This window comes from Trachurus japonicus, chromosome 17 (assembly GCF_045865225.1).
Source record: "Trachurus japonicus isolate A0001 chromosome 17, Traja_1.0".
Taxonomy (NCBI): Eukaryota; Metazoa; Chordata; class Actinopteri; order Carangiformes; family Carangidae; genus Trachurus; species Trachurus japonicus.
Genome location: NC_140923.1, coordinates 32,172,902 through 32,186,260, shown reverse-complemented (window position 1 = coordinate 32,186,260; position 13,359 = coordinate 32,172,902). Strand labels below are relative to the sequence as shown.

General features: G+C 42.4%; 1 protein-coding gene across 12 annotated transcripts in view; it reads left to right on the top strand.

The window, feature by feature from the left end:
- LOC146971107 (activated CDC42 kinase 1-like) overlaps positions 1 to 13,359 on the top strand; it is a 67,558-nt gene that overhangs the window by 43,144 nt on the left and 11,055 nt on the right. For 5 of the 12 annotated variants that reach the window (XM_085805159.1, XM_085805162.1, XM_085805160.1 and 2 more), the window contains 10 exons: positions 1,050 to 1,120; positions 6,580 to 6,849; positions 7,669 to 7,821; positions 9,094 to 9,257; positions 10,245 to 10,364; positions 10,745 to 10,871; positions 10,999 to 11,145; positions 11,439 to 11,533; positions 12,239 to 12,433; positions 12,716 to 12,807. In XM_085805159.1, the coding sequence (XP_085661285.1) occupies positions 1,050 to 1,120; positions 6,580 to 6,849; positions 7,669 to 7,821; positions 9,094 to 9,257; positions 10,245 to 10,364; positions 10,745 to 10,871; positions 10,999 to 11,145; positions 11,439 to 11,533; positions 12,239 to 12,433; positions 12,716 to 12,807 (1,434 nt within the window). Of the gene's footprint in view, positions 1 to 1,049; positions 1,121 to 6,579; positions 6,850 to 7,668; positions 7,822 to 9,093; positions 9,258 to 10,244; positions 10,365 to 10,744; positions 10,872 to 10,998; positions 11,146 to 11,438; positions 11,534 to 12,238; positions 12,434 to 12,715; positions 12,808 to 13,359 lie in introns of those variants that run through there. The other 7 variants (XM_085805164.1, XM_085805163.1, XM_085805161.1 and 4 more) reach the window with 4 other exon arrangements.

The following is a 13,359-nucleotide window of genomic DNA, read 5'->3' as shown; positions in this document are numbered from 1 at the left end:
AGAATCTTGTGGATAACGGAACGTTAATTAGAGGCTTCAGATTAAACAGAGCATTTAGCTCTGACCACTTTACAGCATCATAAGGTCAACTGCATATCTGACCAGTAGCCAGGTAGGACCAAGCTTCAACAGTGGCTTAGTTGCTTTATTTTGGCTTGTAAGGAAGTGTCATTTGGATAAGCATGATAAGCAAGTGTTACTCACGTCTAACTGCTTGGCTTGCTTTGAATGTTTGCTCCTCACTTTATTATATTATATATAATCAGCAATAATAAATCAGCTTCTGTCTTCACCGTTTAGCTATCATGACATCAACTATACAACGACAGTGACAATTTTTAGCTGTAGTACTGTGTGAATTGTGTCCTTCCAGTTTTCCATTTGCTTCTGTATGCCTATATAAGGGAAATTCCTACAGCTATATATAGCCTAAAGCATTACTTTTTAGTCTGCAGTAATGTCAGTGTGTCATTTGGCTCACCCTCTGCAGAGCTGGAGCAAATCCTCCATCACTAATACCCCTAATATCATTTAAAGTCACAACTGGTAATTAGGTACAATAGGAGGGGACAAGTCTTTTGTCTGTGGTTTGTGTGTGTGAAAGGGATGGCAGCAGCAATGTTCTAAATCCAGTTACTGAAGCCCTCGGGGCCTCATCTTCAGAGCCGCTTATGACTAATTACACCCACATCTCCTGTTCATGTATTCACTCACATCTCTCTCCTGTGCTCCAGGTTCTCCATCTTTTCTCCTCTCCTTGTATTTGTATTTTATCGCTGGTCTCCTCTCACATATAGTATAATATTCTTCCCCATCTTTTCTTCCCCCTATCCCATCTACTCTGGCTGCTCTGAGATTTCTTCCAATTACTTGAAATTCTATATAGTACACCTTCTGTAACTTGACTCTTAACTGGTCCAATGAGACCATCCAGTTCGCGAAGGCACGTAGCAGAAGAAGCAGCTGCAGTCTTCCATCTCCTTGTATATGTTTGACCAGCGACCATCACTATATTCATGTTATTTTTGTCTTTTATTCTCTTGATAAAGGGCAGAGACGACTGTGGGAAGCTGTGAAAAGGAGGAAAGCCATGTGCAAACGCAAGTCCTGGATGAGCAAGGTGACGGATATAGACAAGCACAACATACACACACACACAGGACTCATTTATTATGGTACATGGTATGCTTGACAATATGTCGCCATGGCGGCGTCTGTCTGTCTGTCGGTCTGTCAGTCTGTCAGTGTGGAATACATTCATGTGAACACAAAGATTCCTTGACAATACATGGTGGAAACGTCACAACCTGACGACCACAGTTCACCCCTCTACACATGACTCCATCACATTCTGCAACACCTGAACAAAACAGTGAGCATAGATATATTAGGACATTTCACCTCACTTCTGATTCAGAAGTGCTTAATACTGCTGGTGTGTTAAAGGGATAGTTTAACATTTTGGCAAATTGGCCCATTACCATAATCCCCATAGTTTTAGGAGTAGGTCCGTTACCTGTAGTTGTTGGTGTAAGCTGTTCTTAGAACGGCCCAGCAGAGCCGCAATGGAGGCTCATGAGATTTATCAAACTCATCAAATCCACAATCCAACAACTCCAAAACGCTCTGGTGGACAAGTTGTGACCTGCACATTAACCACGTGAGATGACTATGAGATAATAACAGAACGTTACGAGACAGAGTTGTTTTAGAGGGAAATACAGAGACTGCTTGATGAAAAACTGTCCCTGAAGGCAACGTGCATCAGCAGTTTTTCATGAATTTACCTCTAAAACAACTCTGTCTCATAACGTTCTGTTATTATCTCATAGTGTGGTGAATGTGCAGGTCACAACTTGTCCACCAGAGCGTTGTGGAGTTGTTGGATTGCGTATTTGATGAGTTTGATGAGGAAACCAAGAAATCCCATGAGCCTCCATAGCGTAGCTCTGAGCAGCTCGCGGCTCTGCTCCGCTGTTCTAAAAACATCTTACACCGATGTAACAAACATACTCCTAAAACTATAGGGATTATGGCAATGGGCCAATTTGCCAAATTGTTGAACTATACCTTTAAGTTAATATAAGCAGTTAGTCATATTTCTGGCAACAAAAGAGTTTACTGGGAGTGGTGGTGTGAATAGTCGCATAGTATCAATCAGCTCCAGTGACCACTGTGGCATAACATCCTGGCTTCAGTGAAGCATTCTGGGAGGGAGGTAACAGTCTGGGGAAACATATCAAGAAGTGATTCTCTTACTGGTTCTGTGAATGTTTTTGAGAGAGAAAACACATCTGTTCCTCACAGATGTGCATGTGCATCTGTGAAGAACGTTCCTCTTGAGAACGAGACAGCTTGACCCCTCACATGAGGATGAGCACGTCCGCATTCAGATCCGGACAAACACAAACACACGAGTCAAGTCACAAGAGCTGGTGACACACTGATTCAGAGCACGCTGCATGCACAGAAATGTTGTCTCAGGAAGCAGAGAGTTTTCCCCTTAAAGAGACATAACCACGATTGATTAGTGATACTTACGTTTTCTAAATAAAAGTTTAAAGTTTATAAAATGAGAAGGTAACTTCTACGTAAGATCACACAAAGACCGGTACACCTACACACACAAGGAAAGGCATGACGTGTGTGAAGCATGGAGCAGATGTTGTCAGTACATTGTGTGTGCACTTCTATCTTTGTGAGGACCAGTTTGAGTCACAGGCTGTACAGAACGAGGACATTTTTTAGCAGAAGGGCTATTTAGGGTTTTATGGTTAGAATTAGGGTAAGGTCTGACAAAGATGTGTGTTCCTGCATGTGTGTGTGTGTGTGTGTGTGTGTTGGGATCTGAGTGGATGTCCTGGTGCCCAGCGGACGGTGCTCGTCGTCTATAATTACACCTGTCAGTTTGCACGCCTGGCACCATCTTCAGTTTGAGTAATCTGCTTCCTCAGCCCACTTTGAATGTGTGCGTGCACATGAGTGTGTGTGTGTGTGTGTGTGTGTGTGTGTGTGTGGCCGCTGCTCTGCCATAGTCAGAATCTTTTGAATTTCGAGCGTCCTATTTGAAACCCACTTGCCACACAGAGAGGTGGTGTTTTTAAAAAGGTCTGCAGCATTATGTCATGTCTGGTCCAGTGTGAATGTGAAACCACACACCCCGTGCTACTGTTTATATCTGGACAGTCAAATATGTTTGGCACTGCGCATTCATTGACACCTCTTTTTCACTGATGATACCATTTCTGAATACTGACCTTTGTTTATGAGCCAGTAATGAGTTCACATGTTTCATTCATTCATTCATTCATTCATTCATTCATTCATTCATTCATTCATTCATTCATTCATTCACTCACTCACTCACTCACTCACTCACTCACTCACTCACTTCACCGGACAAGCTACTGCTATAAATCCATTAAAGCCCCAGTATGTAACTTATTTGGCTTTTTATTAGCAAAAATAAAATATTGCTTTCATAAGTACTAGTAGTAATTTGTCTTTTTTATATTATATTTTTATTTCAGTTAGCATGTAGCATCACAGATGTTAGCTTAAAGCAGTAGTAAGCGGAATGTTTGTGTTAATATAAGTCTTAAATAGTTATATCTTCCGACAGCAATCACTTAGAGTGTTTGGTCTGAAACACGGGTCTGTCAGTCACTCTGCTCTGCTGTAAGTCGAGGAAAAAACTTTCCTTGTATCCTACAACCTTTATCCAATGAGGAGAGAGAACGGCATAAAGGGGCGGTCCTCTCTGTGTGTGCAGCCAAGGGATGCGCGTGAATGTGGTGACGTAGGGACGAGGGCGGGGACTGCTAACTCCATCGGCTGACAGGAAGTTAGCCAAAACGACCGGATCGCTTACTTCTGCTTTAACGGATTTATAGCAGTAGCTTGTCAGATGAAGTGAATGAATGAATGAAACATGTGAACTCATGAGACAATTCAGTTTTATATCTGCACTTACTGATATCAGCTTCAGTTTTGGTGCATTCCTATTTTGGTAAACAGTTTTATTTAGTGTGTCTAAACAAAGCTTTCTCTTAATGCCTCTGCACACAGACAGCACACACATTGTTTGGGTCCAAATTAAGGGGAAACACACACACACACACACACACACACACACACACACACACATATATATATACACACACACACTAAAACATTCACTAATACTGATAGTCCTCCCTAATGAGTACTTCCTAACAGCTAAGTTGTTCCTGCTGTGTTGACAGTGGTTAAGCCAAGAGGTAGGAAATTTCTCTCTCTACCCCTAATGATAGTGTGTTTGTGTGCTTGTGTGTATGAGTGCGCTTTGATACCCATGCATACTGTAGTCTTTGACCATCAGCTACTAGTTATTGTTGAAAACATACCACCATACAACACATAGACAGATGTTTTGTCATGCTGTATTTATGGCTTTGAGTGTGTGAACATGTTGGAGGTAGAGGAGGCCCAGATAAGAGCCGGGGGATCTCGGGTGGTTCCTCTGGGAGAGTGGTTTGACTGTTGGATGCTGGCCATAACCTACGCTCCTTTCCAACCACACACTCTTTAACACTGCACACACTGCACATAGATACACTTTTACAACAGCAAAGCAAGTTAGGGCTCAGTGTTTATGCTGGAGAATGAATTATGGTTCCGTTTGAAGAGTTTCAGCACCTACAGTGGATGTGGTGGCTCTGTAGGTATGTAGAGCCCCCCTCCCCAACTGAAGCTGACACCTCCGTCAAAGTTTAACTACACATAGGGGCTGTGTGGGCTATACTGCCTATACTAGGCAAAGTGCAGTATCTGTAAAAATACCAAACTGAGAAAAACTGCTTTTTGTGTTTTTCATTGTCAGGTTCAAGCAACAAATTATGAACCAAGTCTATACTGATTAGATAAAGGTGGACTGAATTAAATGTATTTTGTAGTTTGTCTTTCTGACCAATTTTGACCATTTTATGGCAGATACTGCACTTTGGCTTGGTATTAGCTACAGATACGGCACTTTGCCTTGGTTTTACTCCAATGGAATTATAGAGTAAAGTATAGAATGTAGGGAGTACAGTACTTTGCCTTGGTTTCGCAGTGCTTTTTTGGATGGACAGCAACATAAAAAGCCCAATAACTCTGGAAATTTTAGCAGTACCAATATCAAATTCTACCAGATTGAAGAGAATATGCCACACTTTTGATTGGTCAAAAAAAAAATTGAAACAATGCAGATACTGCACTTTGCCTTTGTAGGGCAGTATAGTGAAACTCAAGAAACTGCTACCGGCCTCAGAGTGCTTCAACAATGCTAGTTGGTAGTGTAGATATCCATCTAGCCATGTTCAGGGTAAACTTCCTCTATGCTACCATTGTTGCTGATATCACCAAAAAATTCAAGAGAATCTGCCAAATACCTCCTATTGCCTTTTAGCCTAAGACACTTCCAGTCAGTGTTGCCTGTGACAGTGAGTTAGTGGGTCCATCCTGCATGTGGGAGAGGCGTGCAGGGGGAGAGCACAGGAGAGAGATAAGGAAATACATTTGTGAGGCTTATAGAAATAGAAGAGGACGGCTGTTAAAGTTTAGAATAGTAAATGAGTGTCTGGTGTCCTCTCTGCCTCTCCACCCACACTCTGCAGCTCAGTGTCCAGGCACATAGCTCCGATAAAGCTGTAAGATAAAACACAAATTAGTCTTTTCAGCCTTCCAGATGAGTTGCAAACATGCTGTTAATGCAATAATAGACTCTGTACTGTTTATTAGCAGTGCAATCCATGTTTTTTTGTCTTTATTGACTTTGTTTCTCTCTTCTTTTGCCACATTATTTCATCTTAAAGTGATAGTTCACCCAAAATTAAAATTTCACTCATTATCTACTCACCCTCATGTCAACTAAGAGCTGTGAGAATTTTCAGAGTCCTCCGTTCCTTCTCTGAGTTACGGGGGGGTCCGCGCAGCAGTATTTGTCCATATAATGGTTGTCAATGGATACCAACTTTCTTCATCCAAAAAGACACACCAAAAAACATCCAAATACCTCCATACTGCTCGTATGTAATGTCCCTCTTGTATTGAAGCCCCGACATGAGAAATTGTTCCGAAAAAAATTAAATAAGTCTATGTTTTAAACTTGTTTGTAACGGAAGCTCCCAGTGTCTCAGTTCACTGCTCTTCCTGTGTCAGTGCAAATCTCTTGTGATTTGCACTGACCGGCGGAACAATGTGCTCAGCCAGCCTGTCGGAGATTCAATACCAGAGGGACATTACAGACGAGCAGTATGGAGGTATTTGGAGGTATTTTTGGTGTGTCCTTTTGGATGAAGAAAGTTGGTATCTATTGACAACCATTATATGAACAAATACTGCTGCGCGGACCCCCCCGTAACTCAGAGAAGGCACGGAGGACTCTGAAAATTCTCACAGCTCTTAGTCGACATGAGGGTGAGTAGATAATGAGTGAAATTTGAATTTTGGGTGAACTATCCCTTTAACACTAAAGTCATAAACATGTTGGAGTACGATATGCGCTGTATTGTTTCTTCACTCTTCTCATTCCTCATCTCTTCGTCTGGTCCTCTGCAGGTATTTAGTGGTAAGCGCCCAGATGGAGTAGACTTCCCCCAGCAGGGCCAGCCGGCCTCCTCCTTTCGAAAGCTGTCTCCCACCCCTCCCCTGGGCCTGGGGGACAGAGTCCTGGCTGCACAGCCCGGTGGTGGTGCTCCCCTGGATGGGCAGCAGCAGGCTCTGACTTGCCTTATCCCTGAGAAGGACCTGACGTTGTTTGAGAAGCTCGGGGACGGCTCCTTTGGCGTTGTGAAGAGAGGAGAGTGGCTGACACCTGCAGGGAAGGTGGTGAGGCCATTTGTACTCCTCAAAATGATTCAGTTCTCCAAATAAAAATGTTAAAGGGATAGTTCAGCCAAAATTGAAATTTCACTCATTATCTACTCACCCTCATGTCGACTAAGGGTTGGGAGAAGTTTCAGAGTTATCCGTGGCTTCTCTGAGTTACAGGGGGTCTCGGCGTAGCAGTGCATGTCCATATAATGGTTGCAAATGGATACCAACTGTCTTCGTAACAAAAAGACACACCAAAAAACATCCAAATACCTCCATGCTGCTCGTATGTAATGTCCGTCTTGTATTGAAGCCCCGAAATGCGAAATTGTCCTGAAAAAAATTAAATAAGTCTATTTTTCAAGCTTGTTTTGTAGCAGAAGCTTCTCGAAGCTCCTCTTCCCGGTTCATCAAATTTGGACAAACCAGGGTCTGTCCTCTTCCCGGTTCGTCCAAATTGGACGAACCGGGAAGAGGAGCTTCCGCTACAAAACAAGCTTGAAAAATAGACTTATTTAATTTTTTTCGGGACAATTTCGCATTTCGGGGCTTCAATACAAGACGGACATTATGTACGAGCAGCATGGAGGTATTTGGATGTTTTTTGGTGTGTCTTTTTGTTACAAAGACAGTTGGTATCCATTTGCAACCGTTATATGGACATGCACTGCTACGCCGAGACCCCCTGTAACTCAGAGAAGCCACGGAGGACTCTGAAACTTCGCCTTAGTCGACATGAGGGTGAGTAGATAATGAATGAAATTTCAATTTTGGGTGAACTATCCCTTTAATGAATGTGAAACTATCATATGAAATCCTTGTACTGATTTCCAGGTGAATGTAGCTGTGAAGTGTCTGAAGACAGATGTGCTCAGCCAGCCTGAAGCTCTGGAGGATTTCATCTGTGAGGTCAACGCCATGCACTCCCTGGACCACCAGAACCTCATCCGCCTCTACGGTGTGGTGCTCACACACCCAATGAAGATGGTAGTGGACACACAGAAATGCACACACACAGGGAGGAAGACACAGAGACAGATAAACAATTGCACATAGCATACAGGAGGCAGAGGTGTTAGTACACTCGCTTTTTCTTGGCCTGCCCATGCTCCCACCTACACCCACACAAATGTCTCTGTCTCTGCCTCTCTCTCTCTCCGCTTCCTCTATGACCTTTAAGTCTGTTGGAATCAGATCAGGCATCTCAAGGCTTTTGTCAGGACAGAAGAGTGATGGGATGATGGAGGAAAGAGGAGAGACAGGAAGGGAGGGGAGCGAGTGGGTGGAGGGCTGAATAATGGCTGACATTTCAACCTTGTTGTTTTCAGCCCTTTTAGTCACTCCGTCATTTTACTAAATAGTTCTTGGACTGTGTTCCCACCTATTCCAACGCTCCGTGTTTATTACTTTCTCCTTTGTCATGACCACATTTCTTCTCCTATTCTCACATTTTCCCTCATTTTATCTTAAAGGGATAGTTCACCCAAAATTGAAATTTCACTCAATATCTACTCACCCTCATGTGGACTAAGGCGAAGTTTCAGAGTCCTCCGTGGCTTCTCTGAGTTACAGGGGGTCTCGGCATAGCAGTGCATGTCCATATAACGGTTGCAAATGGATACCAACTGTCTTTGTAACAAAAAGACACCAAAAAACATCCAAATGCTTCCATGCTGCTCGTATGTAATGTCCCTCTTGTATTGAAGCCCCGAAATGCGAAACTGTCCCGAAAAAATTAAATAAGTCTATATTTCAAGCTTGTTTGTAGCGGAAGCTCCTCTTCCCGGTTCGTCAAATTTGGACGAACTGGGAAGAGGACAGACCGTGGTTCGTCCAAATTTGACGAACCAGGAAGAGGAGCTTCCGCTACAAACAAGCTTGAAAAATAGACTTATTTAATTTTTTTCGGGACAATTTCACATTTCGGGGCTTCAATACAAGACGGACATTACATACGAGCAGCATGGAGGTATTTGGATGTTTTTTGGTGTGTCTTTTTGTTACGAAGACAGTTGGTATCCATTTGCAACCGTTATATGGACATACACTGCTACGCCGAGACCCCCAACAACTCAGAGAAGCCACGGAGGACTCTGAAACTTCTCCCAGCCCTTAGTCGACATGAGGGTGAGTAGATAATGAGTGAAATTTCAATTTTGGGTGAACTATCCCTTTAAAAATCACACCTCTATCTTTTCTCCGCTGTATCCTTACTCCCTCTTTTCACCCACCCTCTGTCTGTCTCTCTGTGTCTTGTAGGTGACGGAGCTGGCTCCTCTTGGTTCTCTGCTGGAGCGTTTGCGATGTGTTCGTCCACAGGGTCCGGTGCTGATCCACACTCTGTGTCAGTATGCAGTGCAGGTGGCCTGTGGCATGGCTTACCTGGAGCAGAGGAGGTTCATCCACAGGGACCTGGCAGCCAGGTAGGAGACAAAGAGCTACAACAACAGAAAAGTGCATATACTAGTGTATAATAAGTGCATATTCATAATAATGATTTATAATTCTCTATAAATCATATTCTTCTTTACTGGTACATTGGATTATTTATATTTCCTTTCCCTCTCCTCCACCCAGAAATTTACAAGCCATTACAGAGAGACTTGGCACACAGCTTAAATGAGTCAGTTGTTGGCTGGCTGGACTGGGTGGTCTAAATTCCTGGTCTTTCCCAAATTAGTCACTTTCACTAAAGTGTTGGAATTACTTAACTGCTGGAGAAAAACTTAATGGCTGGTAGAAATGAGTCAGTCTCCCCATTAAAGGTGTGTTAAAATGGTACACAGGACTATTGTGGTATATGAAACACTCAGAAGGTTTCTCAAGCCGTGGTTTTAAATTCTGGACTATCCACGTCTTGGCGGTTTTATAACCTGTGAGACTGTTAATTACACCCCTCATATGCTCCATATTTATTTCATCCCCACAAAATCTACAGCAGTTGAGTGCACAGTGAATACCACTTGCAGTACATTATGCATAGCATTCAAGTGTACTGTAATTGAATGGCACAGGGAATATGTTGATACTGGGATCACATTTCGATTGTGATTTAGCACCGATCATCACAACAGGCTCCTTTTATGGTGGATTCAGGTTGACAGGCAACGTTAAAATTCACCACTACATTGTGTCACTTGTGTGTTTTCTACGTGTGTATAATGATTGACCTAAATGATGTGATATGATTGTTTTTATAATGGTCAAGTTCATTTGGATGAAGAATACTTTTTGATTCTCTTCTGAACAAATGGTTTAATGTTTATCAGTCCAGACTGTCGTTGCTGTGTGTGGAGAGGACTTGTGTGATGAGCTTTAATCAATCTTGAGTTGGTTGTAATGACTGTTTCTGACATTACAAAGTTCAACAAAATGTAACAAATGTTAAATGTTTGAACCTGTCTCTTCAGGAACATCCTGCTGGCCTCAGCTCACAGAGTGAAGATCGGTGACTTTGGGCTTATGAGGGCGCTGCCCAACAACCATGAGCACTATGTCATGCAGGAGCATCGCAAGGTCCCCTTTGCATGGTGGGTGGACAGCACAATAACTTTAAGTTGTTTGGATGTGATGCAGACTTGGAGATAGAGTTAGACAATAGGGTTTGATTGGTCAAAGCTTCACCCCAGTCCTCTTATAAAACACGATTTCTCTGCTTTCTTTGCCAAATCCTGTGTCAGTCAAGCAACAAGTTAGAAATCTGTCTTTTCTTTTTCTATCTAGTGATTTTATTCACATGTTTGATTTTAGCCAAGTTTCAAATTAATACACGTTTAACTCCAGTTTTCTGTCACAATAGCTGCATTAAAGGAATCAGTTCACCCCATACGAATGAAAGTGGGCTTTACCTCTGGACATGTGTGCACTTTAGATAAGTGGTTAATGTAGTGTGGTGTCTGACCTCCTTCAGGTGCGCCCCAGAGAGTCTGAAGACCAGAACCTTCTCACATGCTACAGATACATGGATGTTTGGAGTCACTCTCTGGGAAATGTTCACACATGGTCAGGAGCCTTGGCTGGGTCTCAACGGGAGCCAGGTAAACACACAAAAGAAAAATGTGTATAGTTTATACATAAACACAGACATCTTGAAGCCTGAAGCATCTACAATGATATGTTTTTCAGTTTCCTCTTGAATCATACATTTTTTCTATTTCATTTCAGATTCTGCACAAGATTGATAAGGAATGTGAACGCCTCCCTAAGCCAGAGGATTGTCCACAGGACATCTATAATGTCATGCAGCAGTGTTGGGCACAGAAATCAGATGACAGACCTACGTTTGTTGCATTAAGAGAGTTTCTGCTCGAGGTAGGGGAGAAATAGTTTGGGTAAATGATGTTGTCTAAAAATGAGAATGTTTTAAAAAACTTTTATTTGACTGAAGATCCAGTTTCATTGCAAACCAAAAAAAGGAAAAGACACCTGATTGACAGTCATAACAAAACTTTTACAGTGTTCCCTCTGCAATCTATGTATAAATGGGCTTCTAGCGCCATCTAGTGGACAGATTGGACTGAGAACTGACCTCAACTGGTGTCATTGAAAACCTTAGAGTATGGCTCACTTTATGTCCTGTGTGTGTGTTTGTGTGTATTTTTCAGACCATGCCCACAGACATGTGTGCTCTGCAGGACTTTGACGAGCCTGACAAACTACAGATACAGATCAATGATGTAATCACTATCATAGAGGGAAGGTGAGTAAAAACAGGGTTTCCAGGTTCAATTTAAAAATTAAACCAAATGTATTAAATTAGAAAAGTTAAGTTGATAAATGTTCAGTAGGATGATGTAATGTGGTAAACCACTAGAGATGTGGACACTTGCCCTGTAATGCCCTGTGGCTCATCCCTCAGGGTATCCGCGGGGTCTTGAAAAGTATTAAAAGGTGATAAATCAATTTTGGGAAAATTAAGACCCTTAAAAAGTATTAAAAAGTATTTTCATGACTTTATAAAGTCTTACATTTTGAAGGTATTTTTTCTGAATTAGCTGTTCAAGACTTTGAGTCCTAAAAAACATTGTAAAAGTGTGTGAATTTATTCATTTTATTAAAAAACAAAGATGGACCAGTACATGAAAAAGAAAAGAAGATTGTTGTTTTTGTTTTTTGAGAGTGGAGCAATGTTTGTTTTTTCTTATAAACTTTGCCTTTGATTTATTATCCTAGCCTATTTTGAATTCTGTTGTATCATAGTGGTCTATATAGTCTTTATCACAAACTAAAACTGTTGAGTTAAAAGTGTCACTGATGTAAATGGTTACAGCTTGAAGTGGCGGTGAGGTATTAAAAAATATTGAGAAGGTCTTGAAAAAGTCTTAAAAAGGTATTAGAATTAACTTCAAGATTCCTGTATACGTATACCCTGTTCCTATTCACCCTCACTGTCTCCGTGTCTCAGGGCAGAGAACTACTGGTGGCGAGGTCAAAACAAGCGCACTCTAAAGGTCGGACAGTTCCCCAGAAACGTGGTGACGTCAGTGGCAGGTTTGTCAGCTCATGACATCAGTCGGCCGCTGAAGAACAGCTTCATCCACACAGGACACGGAGACAGCAACCCTCACCGCTGCTGGGGCTTCCCCGACAGGATTGATGAGTAAGGACTGGTTTATTCACTTGTTGTTTGTGTGACCACAAAGTCCCCAGAGAGGTTCTCACATCACACAATACATCTGTACAGTAATTATGTTGTTGACATTTGGTGGTCTATCATCTCATTAGTTGATGCTGGGTAGTTGTGGTAATGAAGTCTCACCAATAGATGGCAGTAGCACATTATTTAAAATCTACAACTAAATGCAATATTATGACATCCAGGTGAGTTACATTCATCATGTTGACATTTACAGGAGTAAGTCTGTCCCTCTCGTCCCTGCAGCTTGTACCTGGGGAATCCCCTGGATCCCCCTGATGTTCTGAGTTCAGACCCCAGCGCCACCCGGCCCACACAGCTCCCAGGACGAGCTAGAAGTGAGTGAAAAAGCTGTTGAGAACATGCTGACCTGTGCCGCAGTCGTGGTGATTTTATGGATGCTTTAAGACCACTGAGTATCCAATGGTGGTCAAATTGTTTAGTTTGCAACAGAAGGCTTGCTCATGCTGTGACCTTTAAAGGGATAGTTCACCCAAAGTTGAAATTACACTCATTATCCAATCCCCCTCATGTGGACTAAGGGCTGGGAGAAGTTTCAGAGTCCTCCGTGGCTTCTCTGAGTTACAGGGGGTCTCGGCGTAGCAGTGCATGTCCATATAACGGTTGCAAATGGATACCAACCGTCTTCAGTGACATCCAAATACCTCCATGCTGTTCGTATGTAATGTCCGTCTTGTATTGAAGCCCCGAAATGCGAAATTGAGGCATGAGGGTGTGTACTGTACTGCCCTACAACGGAAGAAAGGGGTAACTCCTCAGAGTGCAGTTCTGAGAAAAATGAGTTTAAAGTATTTTTGTTGTCCAGTCAACTGTATTGAACTTAGGATTCTGAAAATTGGTCAAATCCTTGCTTTTGCGAGTAGTAGTCT